This window comes from Engystomops pustulosus, chromosome 8 (genome assembly GCF_040894005.1).
Source record: "Engystomops pustulosus chromosome 8, aEngPut4.maternal, whole genome shotgun sequence".
In the NCBI taxonomy this organism is placed as follows: domain Eukaryota; kingdom Metazoa; phylum Chordata; class Amphibia; order Anura; family Leptodactylidae; genus Engystomops; species Engystomops pustulosus.
The window spans coordinates 115,362,680-115,385,664 of NC_092418.1; the positions used below are offsets into that span (position 1 = coordinate 115,362,680).

Genomic DNA, 22,985 nt, shown 5'->3' on the forward strand with positions numbered 1-22,985 from the left:
GGTGGTGGTGTCATGGATCCATCCTGCCTTGTATCAGCGGCTCAGGCTGGTGGTGGTGGTGTCATGGATCCATCCTGCCTTGTATCAGCGGCTCAGGCTGGTGGTGGTGGTGTCATGGATCCATCCTGCCTTGTATCAGCGGCTCAGGCTGGTGGTGGTGGTGTCATGGATCCCTCCTGCCTTGTATCAGCGGCTCAGGCTGGTGGTGGTGGTGTCATGGATCCATCCTGCCTTGTATCAGCGGCTCAGGCTGGTGGTGGTGGTGTCATGGATCCATCCTGCCTTGTATCAGCGGCTCAGGCTGGTGGTGGTGGTGTCATGGATCCATCCTGCCTTGTATCAGTGGCTCAGGCTGGTGGTGGTGGTGTCATGGATCCATCCTGCCTTGTATCAGCGGCTCAGGCTGGTGGTGGTGGTGTCATGGATCCATCCTGCCTTGTATCAGCGGCTCAGGCTGGTGGTGGTGGTGTCATGGTGTGGGGAATATTTTCTTGGCACTCTTTGGGCCCCTTGGTACAACGCCACAGCCTACCTGAGTATTGTTGCTGCCCATGTCCATCCCTTTATGAGCACAATGTACCCTGTAACATCTGATGGCTACTTTCAGCAGGATAATGCACCATGTCATAAAGCTGGAATCATCTCAGACTGGTTTCTTGAACATGACAATGAGGTCACTGGACACAAATGGCTCCACAGTCACCAGATCTCAATCCAATAGAGCATCTTTGGGATGTGGTGGAACGGGAGATTCGCATCATGGATGTGCAGCCGACAAATCTGCGGCAACTGTGTGATGCCATCATGTCACTATGGAGCAAAATCTCTGAGGAGCTTCCAGCACCTTGTTGTATCTATGCCACGAAGAATTGAGGCAGTTCTAAAGGCAAAAGGGGGTCCAACCCGTTACTAGCATGGTGGACCTAATAAAGTGGCCGCTGAGTGTACATATTATTCTGTAGAGTGTGCAGTATAATATGTATGTAATTGTGCACATTCTTCATTCTGTAGTGTAGCAGATCAGGTGGCTGGGTCCCTTGACACTGCGGACCCTGTAGCAGCTGCTATGGCTGCTTAGGCTACCCCTCTAGTCACGTCCCTGCTCCTTGTCACTGTTGCAGTTGCATCCGACTCTTCTACCCCCTTCCAGACTCTGCTGCATCTCCCTCACATCCTTCTTGTCACTACCGCATCCTTCTCCTTCCAGTCTCTGTTGGACCCCCTTCCTCTCCTTCTCAATATTGCAGCTGCAGTCCCCTCCTCTCCCTCATTACTATTGCAGCTGCAGTCCCCTCCTCTCCCTCATTACTATTACAGCTGCAGTCCCCTCCTCTCCCTCATTACTATTACAGCTGCAGTCCCCTCCTCTCCCTCATTACTATTACAGCTGCAGTCCCCTCCTCTCCCTCATTACTATTGCAGCTGCAGTCCCCTCCTCTCCCTCATTACTATTGCAGCTGCAGTCCCCTCCTCTTCTTTCCTCTGAGTCTCTGCTGCAGCCTCTTTGACCACCTCTGCCTGAAAACAAGGGCATAATTTGAGGAGGTCATCCCTGTCTACATCTTCTGCAGCTCCTTCCTCTCCTACAGCTCAAACCCTCCTCTCCACTTCTTTACGTCTCTGTGGCTGTAGCCTCTTCCTCTTTGTATTCCGTTGTCTCTGCAGCAGCTCCATCCACCCTTCTACACAGTCTCAGCTCCTTTCTCTCCCCCCATCCCTGCTTCAGCCACTTTCTCTTCCTATCTCTGCTGCTGCACTGTCTTCTGGTCCCTGCTATTTTTCAGTCTCTGCTGCAGCCCCTTCCTCTCCACCTCCTTGTCTCTGCCGCAGCCCCTTCCTCTCCACCTCCTTGTCTCTGCCGCAGCCCCTTCCTCTCCACCTCCTTGTCTCTGCCGCAGCCCCTTCCTCTCCACCTCCTTGTCTCTGCCGCAGCCCCTTCCTCTCCACCTCCTTGTCTCTGCCGCAGCCCCTTCCTCTCCACCTCCTTGTCTCTGCCGCAGCCCCTTCCTCTCCACCTCCTTGTCTCTGCCGCAGCCCCTTCCTCTCCACCTCCTTGTCTCTGCCGCAGCCCCTTCCTCTCCTCCTCCTTGTCTCTGCTGCAGCCCCTTCCTCTCCTCCTCCTTGTCTCTGCTGCAGCCCCTTCCTCTCCACCTCCTTGTCTCTGCTGCAGCCCCTACTCTCCACCTCCTTGTCTCTGCTGCAGCCCCTTCCTCTCCTCCTCCTTGTCTCTGCTGCAGCCCCTTCCTCTCCACCTCCTTGTCTCTGCTGCAGCCCCTTCTCCTTTTCTTCTCTTTCCTCTATATCCTTTGGGTTTTGGCATGGGATGGGGTGCATGCAGCAGGAGGGCGAGGATGATGCCACTTTCCCCCTGAATATGCACATTCAGTTCTGCTGATATGTTCCCCACATTTGAAGCCGTTTTAGGTACTTCCGCCCATGGGCCGCTCACATTGGTTCGCCAAGTCATCTTTCAGGTGATTCACAGGGTAATGGAGCTGGCGACATTGAATATTTCCGTCACGGCCATTATGTTGGAGCGGGTGATTAAATAAAGGCTTGCCTGCTTGATATGTACTTAAAGGGGAAGTCCAGCATCCCCAAAAACATACAGCAATGAATCCATGAGCCGGAGACCATTGTGGAGCCCCAGTCCCCTGACCTGTGACCTCTGTGCGGTAACAACGTGATCCATTAAGGGGATCTGATAAATAATTAAGCTGGAAGAGCATGTACCCCCCAGCAACGGCACGCTCCGCCACAACCACAGGATCTGCTGCTTCTTCACACCTCTTGCATACCGCTCCCTCCTTAAAGGCACAGCTCCCACAACTATGCAGCGTTCCCGACAGCTCAGCCTTAGGCAGCGGTGAAAAAAGGTCATTTCTAGGTTGAAAAATGTCATTTCACACCCCAAGACCGTGAGATATCAGTTCCTGACAACTTTCTGACATTTTTGGAAAGTTTTGAGTCACATCCGAAATGTGAACAAACATTTACACCTTTTCAGCTTCAGATGAGGTCGTCACCCAGCTTTCCCAGACTTCTGAATGGTAACAATGTCTATGTATGCAGTAACAGATATTAGGAAGCCTCCCTGACAACCCCAGTGAGAGCGCTAATGGTTGTCAGCTAGCTTTTCACTATTTTACCAGTATGATAGAAATCCTCTGTGACAATCTTTCTCAGAGCTGTAATTATGTATTCACAGGGTGGTGAGAGAGCTTTCCCAGACTCCTGAATGGCAAACACACGTATATAGGGAGTAATAGACCTACTCTATCATTTTAGCGTATACCAAATCACGGTTTCCGCTGATTGACAACCATTGTGCCAGTTATCGTGCTACAAATACTGGTTGTCAGCCAGCTTTCCAAGGTTCCTGAATGGCAGACAGACTTCCTTATAAAGTAGCAGACTCCGTACTACCTTAATATACCCTCTGCTACCGACAGAGAGTAGGAAAGCAGGTTGGCAACCCCTTTGCGGCCATAAGGTTGGAAACTTTCTCTTCTATATCGGCACTGGGTCTAGGAAAGCTGGTTGACAACTCGCCAGTTACCATGTAGGGAATATTGGTTGTCGGACGGCTTTTTCAAGAAAATCTGCAGACTCTATGACCCCGAATTACAGGAGACTGTCTGATTTTCGAGGGAATTGCCCTTTAATGGATGTAAGTGGTGGGTATCATGAAGCGGGATAACTTGTGTGGCGAGTGGAGTACTTGCTCCTGTCATCAGATGATAGTAGGGGAGGGCAGGACAGGGAGGGGGGGGGGTGTGTGACAGCGCAGAGAGGGTAATTTAAAGAGGTGGAGAGTCACAGGGGAAGTGCAATGAGGCAGCATCAGAGCAGCCCGCAGCAGGAGAGCGCAGAGACGTGTGTGTGACAGCTCCCCCGCAGACTAAAACTTAAAGGGGCGAAAAGTCCGGACAGCGGGGGTCACATCATTCAGGAACCAGGGATCTGGAACCACAAGACTGGGAGGCGAAGCAGCAGATAGGGGACACCGGAGGAATTCCATAGGAACTATAAGGCAAGAGCCAAGGACTTGACTTAAGAGGAACCTGCACCTGGGGCAACCCGAGGGATGGACTGATCCCTACTGGAAGGAAGACACGACGGATCCTCGAGAGGTCTCCTCCATCTAGGAAGAAGAAAGATGAACCTGGGAGACACTGCGTTACACCCCCATGAAATTAGGAAACAGGGAAGAGAGGGGTAAAGGGTGACATCCCAGATACTGGAGAGAGAGCGGCACCATGGCACCCTGGCACCTTCCTGGCATCATCACTATCCTGCTGGGACTGCTGCTCTCCGTGCAGAGGTAACGCCCGCTATGTAACCTGGTATATAGGACAGAGACGTAGCAGAGCTGAGTTTGTCATTTACTCTCTCTAAGTATCATCAACAACTTTAGTTAAAGTTAAGATAATGGTCATTAGTTTACCTGCAGTCCCATGCAAAACCAATGATAACGCACCGTAACATCATCACGAGTCACTCAGCTCCTGCACTGACGTATCAGAACGTGGGTTTGTCATTCGGTTATGTGGGACTGCGTCATGAGTTACATGCAGTCCTGGGTAAAACTTAAGGCAGTATAGTATGGAAATCTCGGTCACCCAGCTCTGCTTCATGTGTTTCTGCTCAGTGACGTAGCTGCAGGAGGGCACAAGTTTGTTACTTAACTCTTGTTGGCTGCATTACTTGTGATTCATACTGAGTTAAGATAACACAAAATTACCTGCAGCCCCATGTAAAACTTCAGCCTGCTTCATCTGGCTCTATTAATGCCAACACATAGCAGCATTGGGCTTATTTTATGAAACACCAAAATTAGTAGGTAAAGATAATGGAGTGGGTTTACCAGCAGCCCCATGTAAACCTGGTGAAATTATCTTGAGTCACTCAGCCCTGCTACATAAAGCTCTGCTAAGATACACATGAAGCAATGCTGGGCTTTCACAGCCAAGCAAAGATAACCATTTGGTTTTATCAGCAGTCCTATGTAAACCTGCACAAAGTGTGAAATTAAAACAAATCACTCAACCCTGCTACATCAAGCTTCTTAAGACACACATGTAGCAGTCTTGTGCTTACTTTATTAAGCATAGAATTACTAAGTAAAGATACTGGGTAGGTTTTACTGCAGTCCCATGTAAAACTGCATATATCTTACTTATAATGCATCACTCAACATTGTAAATCTGCCAGTGATAAATGGTAATGTAGTAAACCTGAGGTTCTGCTACACAGAATACATAAAGAACAATATCTTTAGGAAAAGTAACAACTGTGTTGTAATAACAAGTGTTGTTATTTTGTGACAATTCTGGCGATTTCCTGGTTACGCCCCTTTTTTGAAAACTAAAACAAGAATGAAAGGAAATTATTAGTATTTGGGGGTTTTTGGTTCCCCTTCCTGACTTCTCTGCAGCAGCTTTTGGATGCAGGTAGATTGATACACGATTTGCGCTCCTGGTCTGTATATTGTACGCGTCGCTGTAACGAACGCAACTCTACATTGCGAGTCAGGTGATCCCTGGTCCCAAATCTTACATTTTCATCAATGTGATGGTCGATTCAACATTCTACCCCAAATCGGTGGGATCTGGGAACTAGTAAACTTTTGCGCATTGTTTTGATAAAATATATTGATGAATTATAAATGTATCAACTCTCTTCCTCTCTAATGAGTTACAATGTGCCCCCCCCCATGTCAGCGGATACAAGACCCCCGAGTGTTCCCTGCATGGAGGGGTGGGGGCAGGATGAGGCGATGTGACCCTCCACCACATTTCAGTAAATTGCATTAGGACGAGTACAGGAAAGTCAAGTGATTCAATCACATTAAAGGGAAGAATTAGACGCCTTTTTGGTGGCATTTTCCGACATTAACCATTTCCTTTCCTGTTGCGCTTCAGGCTGTAACTAATTCCGAATTAATTCGTTACGTCTATTAACTATTATAATCCATAGTTGTATCTGTTCCTGGGAAAGCTGTGTGACATCCAACATGACCTCTGATTATCTCATCAAAGCGAAGCATCCCTGGGTGTCACATTGCAAAATATCCATTCACACACCTGGGAAAGCTGGATGAAAAAGCAATAATACCTAAAATATTGTCTTCCACCCAGCTTGCCAAGATTCTGCATAACTAGTGAGATACATCCACATATTCTGATATAACTGTATAACAAAGCCTATAGCAGGAAATCACCCAGCTTTCCTAGATTCCTGAAATATCTGTCTAGTCATATACTGATACATTTCCCATCAGATATGAAAGATGGCTCATTTACTTGTCACCTAAATTTCTTCATCTTCTTATGAGAAATCCGTCTAAATATGCAGCGAGTCATTCTCCGTTCTCATATGACTGTATAACTAGGGAGGCTTGCCTTTCAGGAAAGTTGGGTTAAAACCCCTGGGGGTCATATATATATTTTACCCATTTAGGAAATGTAATTATGCAGTGATACACTTCTCGCTCCTATATGATTCCAATCAGGAAACAGGGAAAGTGGAGTTAAACTCTAATGGATGCTGAACATATTGCTTACCACCCAACTTTTACAGCATCCTGCATGAAAACCCAGTCAGTGATACATTCCAGGATGTGAAAGCCTAACTGCACTGACTCTCCATTCAGGAGACTGAGAAATTTGGAATGCTAACTAGATTCCCTATTACACAGCTTTCTTGGGATCCTGCACACACATCTATTTCTAGTTACAATGCAATACCTTTCCTGCTTCAATATAACTGCTGAAATAGGATAACTTGACAATCAGGAGACCTGGAAAGGTGGATGACAAGTCTTATCCTGCAATGATAACAGTCTTGCTTATTTTCCAGCTTTTCTAGGATCCTGCATTAGAATCAGTCTAGTTAGGCAATGATACTCTTCCCACTTCAACTTCCAGATGACGTCCTTACTAGATTGAGAAAGCTGTAATTTTATTGTAAATGACTCAGCTTTCCCAGGATTCTGCTTGGAAAATCTCTCTAGTTATGCAGCCATGGCCTTTCCACTCTCACGTGACTGACATACTAGGTAGACTCACCATGCAGGTGACTGGGAAAGCTGTATGACGACCCTTACTGGTGTTACAATGATACATATACTGATTATTACCCAGCTCTGCAAGGATCCTGCATAAGAAATCTGCTTAGGTATAGAGCCCCGAATATGCAGATATTTATAGGGTCGCCCTGTCCATTAGTCGCAGGTTCCTGCCAGTTACCCTAACCCATAATATTAACCCACGAGGGTTCTAGGTAATGTATTGTGGGTAATGTGGAAGATCTGGTCTCACCGGGTACCACAGTTACTACAGGTTGTAAAAGTGTCACCTTGTGATATACAACCCAGGACTGCCAGCCACAACCAGTTTCTTCAGTCTCTGGTTTCTAGGACGTGCAGCATGGTATAACATAACCTAATATTAATCACAGCTGAGGGTTTGTTACAGTTGTATCCGGTCCAGATAATAAAACACATCAGCAGAAGCACAAATCGCTCTCCTGTGCTGATAGTTTGTCACAATGTAATTGTGAAAATAACATGAGGATTGTCTAAACTGGATCCAACTGTAACAAGCTCTCAGCTGTGAGAGGCGCAAGGTTTGTACAGGTGATCATCCATTGAATGTGACATACAGTGGTGTAATTCAACGACAGCAAGCAGAGATCTTGAAGAGGGGATTTAAAATGGATTTTAAAGGAGAACCCCACCAAGAGCACGGATAGTAGCCATATAACCTCTCTCACAGTATGGCAGTATTGAGTACATATATATGTATATAATACTGCCATAATGTGCTTATATATGTATATAATACTGCCCTGCTGAACTTATATATGTACTCAATACTTCCATACTGTGCTTATATATGTATATAATACTGCCATGCTGTGCTTATATATGTACTCAATACTTCCATACTGTGCTTGTATATGTATATAATACTACCACTTTTAATGGTAGTATTATATACATATATAAGCACAGTATGGCAGTATTATATACATATATATAAGCACAGTATGGCAATATTATATACATATATATAAGCACAGTATGGCAGTATTATATACATATATATAAGCACAGTATGGCAATATTATATACATATATATAAGCACAGTATGGCAATATTATATACATATATATAAGCAGAGTATGGCAGTATTAAATACATATATAAGCACAGTATGACAACATTATTTAATTATATATATATATAAGCACAATATGGCAGTATTATATACATATATATATAAGCACAGTATGGCAATATTATATACATATATATTTAAGCACTGTATGGCAGTATTATATACATATATAGGCACAGTATGACAGCATTATATACATATATATTTTATTAAGCAGAGTATGGCAGTATTATATACATATATTTAAGCACACTATGGCAGTTTTATATACATATACATTAGCACAGTATGGCAGTATCATATACATATACGTAAGAACAGTATTGCAGTATTATATACATATACATTAGCACAGTATGGCAGTATTATATACATATGCTTGTTCTGTGAGTATTCAGCTGTATGTTATACTTTTATAACATTATTTGGATCTGTGTGGTTTTAGGATGTGTTCGCAGTGTTGTATCATTCTATAGGGAGCTCGGCAGTATATGGTAGCATTTGGATGTGTATAGTTGCAGTATGTGCTCACTCACATGCATTCCCTGCAGTAGTTGTATCATATAGGAATCATGTTGCTGTATGGTTGTGCTATATTTGCACTGTATAGACTCTATATGGTCATTGTCTGATGCTATTATATGTTCAGGGTGATCCACTATGTAACACTGTATAGTAGCATCACTTGGGGACTATAGATGTATTTATGAAGTGTCTGCGCCAGTTTTGTGTTGCGGCTGCGCTGCGTCCGACAAGACGGAAAAATGTGCAGCCGAAGCGGCTCTTACTGCTGGAACGGATTTTGCGACATATTTAATACAGCGACCCAACAGAATTGAGTCGCACACTGTACACTAAAGGCGCACCAAAAAAAATGGTGTGCACGAGGCAATCTGCACTTAGTGTCTCACCGCCTCAATATACATAAATCTGGGGCCACTGGATTTTATTTTATAATCCCCTGGTATTATGTACTAAGGTTTCCTGTGCACCATTATGCACACTATAGTGTAGTATTATAGAGGAACCATGATGCACTATTTACCAGGTACCACCAGGCAATGTCATGTCTGCACAATATGATATCACATGGTATAGTATGAGGTGGTTGTATGGCACTGTCACTGTGTAGCTGTATTATATGGAAGCCACATTGTACTATTTAGCAGGCAATAAAGGGTGATATTATGTTTGCACATGGGAGTATTATTGATATACTATACTATGACACTGTATAGCAGTACTATTGATACACTATAACAACATATAGCAGTAGTATTATTGATACATGATACTATGACACTGTATAGCAGTATCATTACTACATTATAACACCATATAGCAGTAGTATTATTGATACATGATACTATGACACTGTATAGCAGTATCATTACTACACTATAACACCATATAGCAGTAGTATTATTGATACATGATACTATGACACTGTATAGCAGTATCATTACTACACTATAACACCATATAGCAGTAGTATTATTGATATACTATACTATGACACTGTATAGCAGTATCATTACTACACTATAACACCATATAGCAGTAGTATTATTGATATACTATACTATGACACTGTATAGCAGTACTATTGATACACTATAACAACATATAGCAGTAGTATTATTGATACATGATACTATGACACTGTATAGCAGTACTATTGATACACTATAACAACATATAGCAGTAGTATTATTGATACATGATACTATGACACTGTATAGCAGTATCATTACTACATTATAACACCATATAGCAGTAGTATTATTGATACATCATACTATTACACTGTATAGCAGTATCATTACTACATTATAACACCATATAGCAGTAGTATTATTGATACATCATACTATTACACTGTATAGCAGTATCATTACTACACTATAACACCATATAGCAGTAGTATTATTGATACATCATACTATTACACTGTATAGCAGTATAATTACTACACTATAACACCATATAGCAGTAGTATTATTGATACATCATACTATTACACTGTATAGCAGTATAATGACTACACTATAACACCATATAGCAGTAGTATTATTGATACATGATACTATTACACTGTATAGCAGTATCATTACTACACTATAACACCATATAGCAGTAGTATTATTGATACATCATACTATTACACTGTATAGCAGTATCATTACTACACTATAACACCATATAGCAGTAGTATTATTGATACACGATACTATTACACTGTATAGCAGTATCATTACTACACTATAACACCATATAGCAGTAGTATTATTGATATACTATACTATGACACTGTATAGCAGTATCATTACTACACTATAACACCATATAGCAGTAGTATTATTGATACATGATACTATTACACTGTATAGCAGTACTATTGATACACTATATTATGACACTGTATAGCAATATTAGTGTTACGCTATATTACTATATAACACTGTATTGCAGTAGTATATGGAAACCATATTTGGCAGGAATATATCTGTAGTAGTTTTTTAATCACTGTATAGAAGTATTATCAATACACTATATAATAACACTGTAGTAGTATTATTGATACGTTATACTATGACACTGTTTAGGAGTATTAGTTATATACTATACTATGACATTGTACAGCAGTATTATTGATACACTATATTACAACACTATATTGCAGTTGTATATGGAAACCATATTTAGCAGGAAGATATATATAGTTTTTTTTATCACTGTATGGAAGTATTATTACAGTATTACACTATATAATAACACTGTAGTAGCATTATTATATACTATACTATGTCGCTGTATAGCAGTAATATTGTTATACTATAATACAACACTGTATTGCAGTAGTATATGGAAACCACATTTGGAAGGAATATATCTGTAGTAGTTTTTTTAATCACTGTATAGCAGTATTATTGTTACACTGTATAATAACACTGTAGTAGTATTATTGATACATTATACTATGATACATTATACCATTATTTGGACACGGTAAGCTGTATAATATGGTTGTTGTATGGCAGTGTTATGGGCTCATTGTGTACCACGGAGCAATCCTATGTAGCATTATTATATGGAAACCATATTGCAATATATTGTATAGTAAAACCAATATCAATACACAATATGATCCCCTATTAGTTGCTATGTGTGCAGTGTGTATGACGACGCAGCACTGTATAGCAGTATTATATGCAAGGCATATGGCATATTTTGTAGGCACGCTATGGCAGTATTATGTGTTTGGTGGGGAGACCCCAGGGGTGTGCGCTGACCTTCATGGACCTGGTGGTCTCTCCTCAGATTCTCTTGGTAATGAAAGTGAAACTCTGGCAGCGGCTGCCGGCTCTTTAAGACACATGGAAGCAGCTGCACTACGGAAATTCCTTCTCAATAAATGAAGGATTTTTGCTAAACAAAATATTTTGTCTCACACATGAATAGCAGACAAAAGCCGCCGGGACCCGCCGATGACTGGAGTCTACGGAGGGGGGAGGGGCAGACGCCCTTTATCCGGTCTTGAATCACCTAGAGAAGGTTGTCACGTTATGTATCACATTTATTATTATTATTACTATCATGTGTTTACTACGTGAGTCAGCACAGGGGAGTATTATACTACCGCCCCCAGTTTCTTGAGTCCCATCTGATTCTCCCCTTGGTGTGTGGATTGTGCCACATAATACTGTCATACACCTCCCTCATATTACTGCAATATAACATCATCATATGCTGCCCCTGTAATCGTGCTACAGTATATGGTATAGTACCCACAACATAATACCGTCATATATGGCCCCCCTAATAGAGCCACCTTCAAAATAATACCACCATACACTGCCCGGTAATAGTGCTACATAGTATATTACCCACATAATAATACCCCCATATACTGCCTGGTAATAGTGCTACATAGTATATTACGCACAGAATAATACCCCCATATACTGCCCGGTAATAGTGCTACATAGTATATTACCCACAAAATAATACCACCAAATACTACCCGGTAATAGTGCTACATAGTATATTACCCACAAAATAATACCCCTATATACTGCCTGGTAATAGTGCTACATAGTATATTACCCACAGAATAATACCACCATACACTGCCCGGTAATAGTGCTACATAGTATATTACCCACATAATAATACCCCTATATACTGCCTGGTAATAGTGCTACATAGTATATTACCCACAAAATAATACCCCCATACACTGCCCGGTAATAGTGCTACATAGTATATTACCCACAAAATAATACCCCCATACACTGTCCAGTAATAGTGCTACATAGTATATTACCCACAAAATAATACCCCCATACACTGCCCGGTAATAGTGCTACATAGTATATTACCCACAAAATAATACCCCCATATACTGCCCGGTAATAGTGCTACATAGTATATTACCCACAAAATAATACCCCCATATACTGCCTGGTAATAGTGCTACATAGTATATTACGCACAGAATAATACCCCCATATACTGCCTGGTAATAGTGCTACATAGTATATTACCCACAAAATAATACCCCCATATACTGCCTGGTAATAGTGCTACATAGTATATTACCCACAGAATAATACCACCATACACTGCCCGGTAATAGTGCTACATAGTATATTACCCACAAAATAATACCCCCATATACTGCCCGGTAATAGTGCTACATAGTATATTACCCACAAAATAATACCCCCATATACTGCCCGGTAATAGTGCTACATAGTATATTACCCACATAATAATACCACCAAATACTACCCGGTAATAGTGCTACATAGTATATTACCCACAAAATAATACCCCCATACACTGCCCGGTAATAGTGCTACATAGTATATTACCCACAAAATAATACCCCCATATACTGCCCGGTAATAGTGCTACATAGTATATTACCCACAAAATAATACCACCAAATACTGCCCGGTAATAGTGCTACATAGTATATTACCCACAAAATAATACCCCCATATACTGCCCGGTAATAGTGCTACATAGTATATTACCCACAAAATAATACCCCCATATACTGCCCGGTAATAGTGCTACATAGTATATTACCCACAGAATAATACCACCATACACTGCCCGGTAATAGTGCTACATAGTATATTACCCACAAAATAATACCCCCATACACTGCCCGGTAATAGTGCTACATAGTATATTACCCACAAAATAATACCCCCATACACTGCCTGGTAATAGTGCTACATAGTATATTACCCACAGAATAATACCACCATACACTGCCCGGTAATAGTGCTACATAGTATATTACCCACAGAATAATACCACCATACACTGCCCGGTAATAGTGCTACATAGTATATTACCCACAAAATAATACCCCCATATACTGCCCGGTAATAGTGCTACATTGTATATTACCCACAGAATAATACCACCATACACTGCCCGGTAATAGTGCTACATAGTATATTACCCACAAAATAATACCCCTATATACTGCCTGGTAATAGTGCTACATAGTATATTACCCACAAAATAATACCCCCATATACTGCCCGGTAATAGTGCTACATTGTATATTACCCACAGAATAATACCACCATACACTGCCCGGTAATAGTGCTACATAGTATATTACCCACAGAATAATACCACCATATACTGCCCGGTAATAGTGCTACATTGTATATTACCCACAGAATAATACCACCATACACTGCCCGGTAATAGTGCTACATAGTATATTACCCACAAAATAATACCCCCATATACTGCCCGGTAATAGTGCTACATAGTATATTACCCACAAAATAATACCCCCATACACTGCCCCTGTAAAAGTGGCATATAGTATATTACCCACCAAATAATACTATCATAATAGTGCCATATAGTATTGTTACCACAAAATAATACCACCATACACTGTCCTTGTACCTACATAATAATTCCATCATGCACTACCATCGTGCCTACACATAACACATATGTGGTGATCATGAATATAATCATGCAATGCAAACTATATAGCGCTATAATGTATTTACCGTACATCACCATGAATTAGACAGAAAATAGTGCCACAGAGTTCCCACATAATGGCCCCATATCATGTATATAGGATGGTAACTTACAGTATAAACATAATAGTATACAGTAACCACATAATAGCACTATATAATGAATACATAATAATGCAATATAGTGACAATATAACAGCGCTATTATACATATAGTCCCTGCCGCATTCTACCATACAGCGAACACATAAAAGCGTCATATAGTGACCACTAAGAGCGCCATCTAACGTTATAAGCCGTATACCATACAATTACACCACACAATACACCATAAAGTGGCTACAGAGAATGGCCACATAGTGCTCACATAACAGCACCTACGTAATAGCACCATAAAGGAAACATATAGCGATGTTATATATTGCCTCCACTAATAGCACCGCGCAATGAAAACTTTATAGGGCTAGAAAGAACCCATATAATTATACCGCCAAGTGGATACAGAGTACTGCCATATAGTGCTGTAGCCCCGTGCTCTTACAATGCTACAGGATGGAACCATAAACTAAACAAGAAACGAATAATGTCTGTAAAAAGGACACATAATACTGCTATATAGTGCACCAAATAATAAGATCCTATCATCCACATAATAGCCCCATATAGAGTCCACATAATAGCCCAATATAGAGTCCACATAATAGCCCCATATAGAGTCCACATAATAGGCTCATATAGTGTCCACATAATAGGCTCATATAGTGTCCACATAATAGCCCCATATAGAGTCCACATAATAGCACCATATAGTGTCCACATAATAGCCCCATATAGAGTCCACATAATAGCACCATATAGAGTCCACATAATAGCCCCATATAGAGTCCACATAATAGCCCCATATAGAGTCCACATAATAGGCTCATATAGTGTCCACATAATAGCCCCATATAGAGTCCACATAATAGCACCATATAGTGTCCACATAATAGCCCCATATAGAGTCCACATAATAGCACCATATAGTGTCCACATAATAGCACCATATAGTGTCCACATAATAGCACCATATAGTGTCCACATAATAGCCCCATAAAGTGTCCACATAATAGCCCCATATAGAGTACACATAATAGCACCATATAGTGTCCCCATAATAGCACCATATAGTGTCCACATAATAGCCCCATAAAGTGTCCACATAATAGCCCCATATAGTGTCCACATAATAGCTACATATAGAGTCCACATAATAGCCCCATATAGAGTCCACATAATAGCCCCATAAAGTGTCCACATAATAGCCCCATATAGTGTCCACATAATAGCCCCATATAGAGAACACATAATAGCCCCATAAAGTGTCCACATAATAGCCCCATATAGAGTCCACATAATAGCCCCATATAGTGTCCACATAATAGCCCCATATAGTGTCCACATAATAGCCCCATATAGTGACTGCATAATAGCCCCATAGAGTGTCCACATAATAGGCCCATATAGAGTCCACATAATAGCCCCATATAGTGTCCACATAATAGCCCCATATAGAGAACACATAATAGCCCCATATAGTGTCCACATAATAGCCCCATATAGTGTCCACATAATAGCCCCATATAGTGTCCACATAATAGGCCCATATAGAGTCCACATAATAGCCCCATATAGAGTCCACATAATAGCCCCATATAGAGAACACATAATAGCCCCATATAGTGTCCACATAATAGGCCCATATAGAGTCCACATAATAGCCCCATATAGTGTCCACATAATAGCCCCATATAGAGAACACATAATAGCCCCATATAGTGTCCACATAATAGCCCCATATAGTGACTGCATAATAGCCCCATATAGAGTCCACATAATAGCCCCATATAGTGTCCACATAATAGCCCCATATAGCAGTGGTGGCGAACCTATGGCACGGGTGCCAGAGGCGGCACTCAGAGCACTTTCTGTGGGCACCCGGGCCATCGCCCCCAGCGCACCAGACAGGAGTCAAAGAATCTTCCTGCAGTTTCAAGCAACCTAAAAGATGCGGCTTTCAGTCATATATTAAACTGATAATTAGTTTGCTACTTGGGTATGTTAGAAGAGGGAGAATGAGTAGACAGGGCCGAATTATCTTTGGAGGACCTTCTGCTGGTCCCACAAGTCTCTGTGTACAGAGGGACACTGGAAAGCAGCTAAAATGATGCAAATTTTCCATCTTGTCCTCAGGAGGCCAATATGATCGAAACTTGCTGAAGAACAGGGAGCAAGAAGTTACTGCTTTCATTTTTGGTTGGCACCTCACCATAAATAAGGGGGGTTTTGGGTTGGAGTTTGGGCACTCGGCCGCTAAAAGGTTCGCCATCACTGCCCTATAGTGTCCACATAATAGCCCCATATGGCACCATACATTCTGTGTTTCTAGGACTGCCCCAAGCCCCTATGGTCCTGCACTCTAGAAATCTGGAGCCACAACAGGGAGCCCCAACCATCCAAAAATGTCACCGGAAAATGGTTCCCCTTTCACTGCCACGTGTTCATGATGGGGTCTTCCCCCCTTCTCATCTCTGACCTCAGACCAGGTGCAGCACGAGGGCACAGGGTGGTGGGTGCTGTGCCTCATCAGGAGAGGTTACACCCCAGGACTGCAGTGGATTATTCTGGGTCACTCAGGATCAGGGCTTTATCACTGAATAGACAGGGATAGCGGGTGCACAGGGACACTATAACGTACGCTGTAAAGCTCGGGGCTCTGCACATGGCGTTATAGCGCCCTCTTCATGTTACGCTTTTGCTAGCGCCTTGATCCTGAGGTTATCAGAAGGGCAAAGGGTAAATGAGGTCACATTAATGGAAGTATATTAGCAGCAGGACTGTGAAATCTGGATTTATATTCCAGGATTGTAGCTTCTCCAAGTGCACTGGAGGTGTGTCCTCACACTGCGGTGCTCTTGGATCTCTGTACTTGTCAATCCACAGTACCTGCCAAAAGCAATACCAGTAACTGACTTTTGGTTGTAAACTGTAGCAGTCAATAAGAACAAAGGGAAGGAGCTGTGGAACAGTTCAATGAACAGAGCACAGCAGTGTGAGGATACAGCTCCAGTGCATTTGGAGAAGCTACAATCCTGGAATATAAATCAACATTTCACAGTCTTGCTGCTACTAATAACATAAACAAATGTAACAACTCTCCAGGACCAATATCTAACACCAGCTGCAGAGAGCACAGAGAACAGCAGTGGGAGAACCCATGTGCACTTGGAAAATCTCCAATCCTGGAATATAAATCCATATTTCACAGTCCAGCTGCTACTAACAACATACACAAAGGTATAATAACTCATCTCTACACAGGTTGCGGTCTGTAGGCTGTTACATTTATAGCTGGGAGTATTATGGCTTCTGGTGTAATTACTAAAAAGAAGAATGTACTTTTAATTAACCCTGTAGGCCCCTCCAGCTGTAAAAGGGTTAAACAGGGGGGGGTCAAGCAATCAAAGCTGGTTTTGGAGAAGGTCGCAGGGAACGTGTAGGACTTGCACACATCAAAGTGAAGTTTGTGAACCACAAAGCTGCCCCCTTCTTTCATCAGGCGGGGGGCGGCCGGCCGGACCCCCCTCTCCACGTGCTGGGGGGCTCACAATGGAAATTGACTCTGGAAATGTAACTTGTGGCCCGTTGTGAGGGGCGAGGGCACGGCGAAGCCTAAATAAAATATGTCACCAGTAAATTGCGGACAGGAAGTGTATCTGAGGCTCGGCTTTGATCAGGGGAACACAGGACGTGGAGGATCGGGGGCTATTTTTGGCTGGATTCTTCCCTCACTTTGATCTGAGGGCCATGAATACAATAAAACATCAGGACGAGCCTAGGGGGCACTAACTTACCCCATGTACCCCCGTAAAACGAGAGCGCTGCAGCCAGGGGTGAGCAGGTCAAGTGCGAATCCTGCATTGTAATTATATGCTTAGATACATCACAGCACACATGGTTAGATACACCTGCTAAGCTTAGATACAACCTGCGAGATGCATCCGTTGATCAGATAGTATCATGAGTGATAGGCTTAGATACATCTGTTACGTTAACATAAATGAAAGGATTACTCAATAACTGTTCTTATAGTATGCATAGGAGGCTTAGATACACTAAATCAATAGACATAATAAGCTTAGATACATCGGCTGACACACAATAGATTAGACACAGAAGTTACAATATGATATACGATACACTTAGATACATCAGTTGATTTGATAGGCTTGGATACATCTTTCAACAGTATCAAATATACATAGATACATTGACTGTTTAGAAATAGGCAGTATCACACATGGTGGACTGAGATACACACTGCCTGATCATACAGGACTAAAGATGATACGTTTAGATACTGCAGCTGTTCAGCCTGCAATGATAGGTTTGAAACGAGTCAAGCTTAGATACGTCGGCTGATCAGGCAGCATTGCACATGATAGGTTGAAAGCTAATTTTTACTCTAGTAAACTACCAGCCCCAATGGGTTGGAGATAATGTCCTTCCTAGAAGTCCCTCTTATCTGCAATCTCCCCTAAAGTCATGTGACAATGAGAAGCAAAGGGTCAGATTTTACCAGAGATGAGTCAAGTTTAAAGACTGCAAAGCGAGACACCCCCTATCTCCGGTTCTGTAGCACCTAGAAACATGCTGTTGGTGTCATATTAAAGAGAAAATCTCAGGCTTGTGGTTCAGTGATACACAGAACTGGAAGTCCAGGCAGTTAAGCACATAGTTAAGAATGCAAGCTGCAGATAAAGGTCCGGTCTCGCTTTTTTTTTTTTAACCACCTGTAGCTCATGGAACCACACGGCTGATGCAATCTAAAAGATGAGATTCTTATCTTTACCCAGCAGCATGTTTCTAGGTGCTATAGGGAAACTACTCCTGCAGACTCTAAACTTTACTCATCTCAGGCAAATCATCTATTCTCTGCTCATTTTCACATGACTTTGGAAGAGATTTTTTATAGGTAAACGGGTGGGAATTCACTAAAAGAGGGAATTCTAAAAAAGGATATTTCATCCACTACCTGAGGAGGCTACTAGTTTTAGGAGGTAAACACTGGTAACAGGTTCTCTTTTAACACACTGGCTGTTTATGCTTGAAGTACGATGGTTGGCTATATACTGGGGCAGAGGGCGTCTGGCTATATACTGGGGACTGGCTGGCTATATACAGGGGATTGGCTGTCTATATAGTGGGGGCAGGGGGCGGCTCGCTATCTACTGGGGATTGGCTGGCTATATACTGGGGGCAGGAGGCGGCTGGCAATATACTGGGGATTGGCTGTCTATATACTGGGGACTGGCTGACTATATACAGGGGATTGGCTGTCTATATACTGGGGATTGGCTGGCTATATACTGGGGGCAGGGGGCGGCTGGCTATATACTGGGGCAGTGGGCGGCTGGCTATATACTGGGGACTAGCTGGCTATATACAGGGGATTGGCTGGCTATTTACTGGGGCAGCTGGCTATATACTGGGGACTGGCTGGCTATATACTGGGGGCAGGTGGCAGCTGGCTATATACTGGGGATTGGCTGTCTATATACTGGGGGCAGGGGGCGGCTGGCTATATACTAGGGAATGGCTGTTTATATACTCGGGGCAGGGGGCGGGGCTGGCTATATACTGGGGATTGGCTGGCTATATACTGGAGGCAGGGGGCGGCTGGCTATATACTGGGGATTGGCTGGCTATATACTGGGGGCAGGGGGCAGCTGGCTATATACTGGGGATTGGTTGGCTATATACTGTGGGCAGGGGGCTTGCTATATACTGGGGACTGGCTGGCTATATACAGGGGACTGGCTATATACTGGAGGAAGGGGGGCTGAATAGCTATATACTGGTGGGAGGCTGTGACCAATGCATTTCCCACCCTCGGCTTATACTCAAGTAAATAGGTTTTCCCAGTTTTTATGTGGTAAAATTAGGGTCTTTGGCTGGCTGCTATATACTGGGGGCAGGGGGCTGAATAGCTATACACAGGGGGGGAGGGCTGTGACCAATGCATTTTTCATCCTAGGCTTATATTCAAGTCAATAGGTTTTCTCAGTTTTTTGTGGTAAAATAAGGGTCCTTGGCTGGCTGGCTATACACTGAGGCAGAGGCTGGCTATATACAGGAGGCTGGCAGGTCGCTGGCTATATACAGAGGACTGGCTGGCTATATACTGGGGCAGGAGGCTGGCTATATACAGGGGATTGGCTGCCTATATACTGGGGCAGGAGGCTGGCTATATACCAGGGACAGGGGGCTGGCTATATACCAGGGACAGGGGGCTGGCTATATACAGGGGACGGGATGGCTATATACTGGGGCAGGGGGCTGGCTATATAATGAGGGCAGGGAGCTGGCTATGTACTGGGGGTAGGGAGATGACTATATACAGGGGATTGGCTGCCTATATACTGGGGCAGGGGGCTGGCTATATAATGAGGACAGGGATCTGGCTATATACAGGGGACAGGATGGCTATATACAGGGGATTGGCTGCCTATATACTGGGGCAGGAGGCTGGCTATATACCAGGGACAGGGGGCTGGCTATATACCAGGGACAGGGGGCTGGCTATATACAGGGGACGGGATGGCTATATACTGGGGCAGGGGGCTGGCTATATAATGAGGGCAGGGAGCTGGCTATGTACTGGGGGTAGGGAGATGACTATATACAGGGGATTGGCTGCCTATATACTGGGGCAGGGGGCTGGCTATATAATGAGGACAGGGATCTGGCTATGTACTGGGGGTAGGAGGATGACTATATGCAGGGGATTGGCTGCCTATATACTGGGGCAGGAGGCTGGCTATATACCAGGGACAGGGGGCTGGCTATATACAGGGGACGGGATGGCTATATACAGGGGATTGGCTGTCTATATACTGGGGCAGGAGGCTGGCTATATACCAGGGACAGGGGGCTGGCTATATACAGGGGACGGGATGGCTATATACAGGGGATTGGCTGCCTATATACTGGGGCAGGAGGCTGGCTATATACCAGGGACAGGGGGCTGGCTATATACAGGGGACGGGATGGCTATATACAGGGGATTGGCTGCCTATATACTGGGGCAGGGGGCTGGCTATATACCAGGGACAGGGGGCTGGCTATATACAGGGGACGGGATGGCTATATACATAGCCTAAATATGATTAACGTTGATTTTGGCATCACATTTGATATCCTTAGATACACTGAGACACAATGAGAGGCTTAGATACACACACTCAATAGACAGCTGGCCAGACAGTGTCACTAGTGGTTTAGATACAGTAGTTCTTCAGGCCGTATCACACAATAGGCTGATCATTTCCAAAATTCTGTGTCTTTCAAAACCGAGACATATTCAGGATCTTGGGAAAGCTGGGTATCAACAGAGGTGGAAGCCAGGATAGCTGCCACCTACTACCCAATAAGGAGGACGATTGCGGGGTAACGCTGCAGGTGCTGCGGTGACAGCCTCCGAATGATCGGTTATTTCGGCAGTTTTGAGGGAAATATTTTTTGGGATCTACAGATCTGTCACAAAGACAACCTGAAAGTATGTGAAATATTAGGGTTATTAGTGACTGTCCGGAGGGGGGCACGTCTCCGCCGTCTTACCCCGGCACCTGCGCCTTCTCACCGTAATGTGTTGAAGATCCGTCAAGCCGAGAATCGAGTCTGAAAGAGACATAATTGCTTTAATGGCGCGGAGGCCGCACTCGCGAAGAACACACCTTGGGGCTTGTGATAGATAAAAGCCAGGGATGTCTGCACAGTGTCAGGCAGGGACAGGCAAAGCAGCCAGATTGATATGCAATTGACTAAACATTCCAGGTAAGTAGGAGCTAAGCCGAGGGACGGGGGAGATAAAGACACGACGCGCTTCATGTGACCTCATTCAGAGCCCTGGATCTCCTCATTTGTTCAGCCATCAATGGTGACTTGTACACAAAGACGCGATTCTTACCGCCAGGTGTTTGTGTTTAGCGCTGTCAGGTGAGGCGGGCGTGCTTACCGCCGTGGCCTGTCAATCACACGCAGCTATATAAACTCATAATCTGCATTCCTCACCCTCCCCCCCCCCTGTATTTTTCAGATCATTGACCAATGAGATTCTGGGTCTGAAGATACCGCCAGAGCCGGTGCTGAACGCCAATACGGTGTGCCTGACGTTACCGGGCCTGACCCGCCGCCAGATGGACGTGTGTATGAGGCACCCGGATGTGGCGGCCTCGGCCGTGCAGGGGATACAGATCGCTATCCATGAATGCCAGCACCAGTTCCGGGATCACCGGTGGAATTGCTCCAGTCTGGAGACCAAGAATAAGATTCCGTACGAGAGCGTTGTGTTCAATAGAGGTGAGCGAAACGCGTCCAGGTACAGAGCAACGTCAGGGTTACACTGTTCACCTGTAAGGTTCCTGCGGTATTTCCAGGACAAAGTTGCAGGATGACGCAGTCATTACATGGACTATATAGTAAGGACAAGGGAAGAAAAGCACAATACCAGGACAACGCTAGGACAATACCAGGACAACGCTAGGACAATACTAGGACAATACTAGGACAACGCTAGGACAATACTAGGACAATACCAGGACAATACCAGGACAATACTAGGACAATACTAGGACAATACTAGGACAATACCAGGACAATACTAGGACAGAAGCTAGGACAATACTAGGACAATACCAGGACAATACTAGGACAGAAGCTAGGACAATACTA

The 22,985-nt window shown here is 43.6% G+C and overlaps 1 protein-coding gene across 1 annotated transcript in view; it reads left to right on the forward strand.

Annotated features, from left to right (window-relative positions):
- Positions 1 to 3,835: 3,835 nt before the first annotated feature.
- WNT10A (Wnt family member 10A) overlaps positions 3,836 to 22,985 on the forward strand; it is a 69,870-nt gene continuing 50,720 nt past the window's right edge. Inside the window, exons 1-2 of the mRNA XM_072122328.1 lie at positions 3,836 to 4,324; positions 22,351 to 22,613. Coding sequence (XP_071978429.1) covers positions 4,260 to 4,324; positions 22,351 to 22,613 — 328 coding nt within the window. The 5' untranslated portion in view covers positions 3,836 to 4,259. The remainder of the gene's footprint in view (positions 4,325 to 22,350; positions 22,614 to 22,985) is intronic.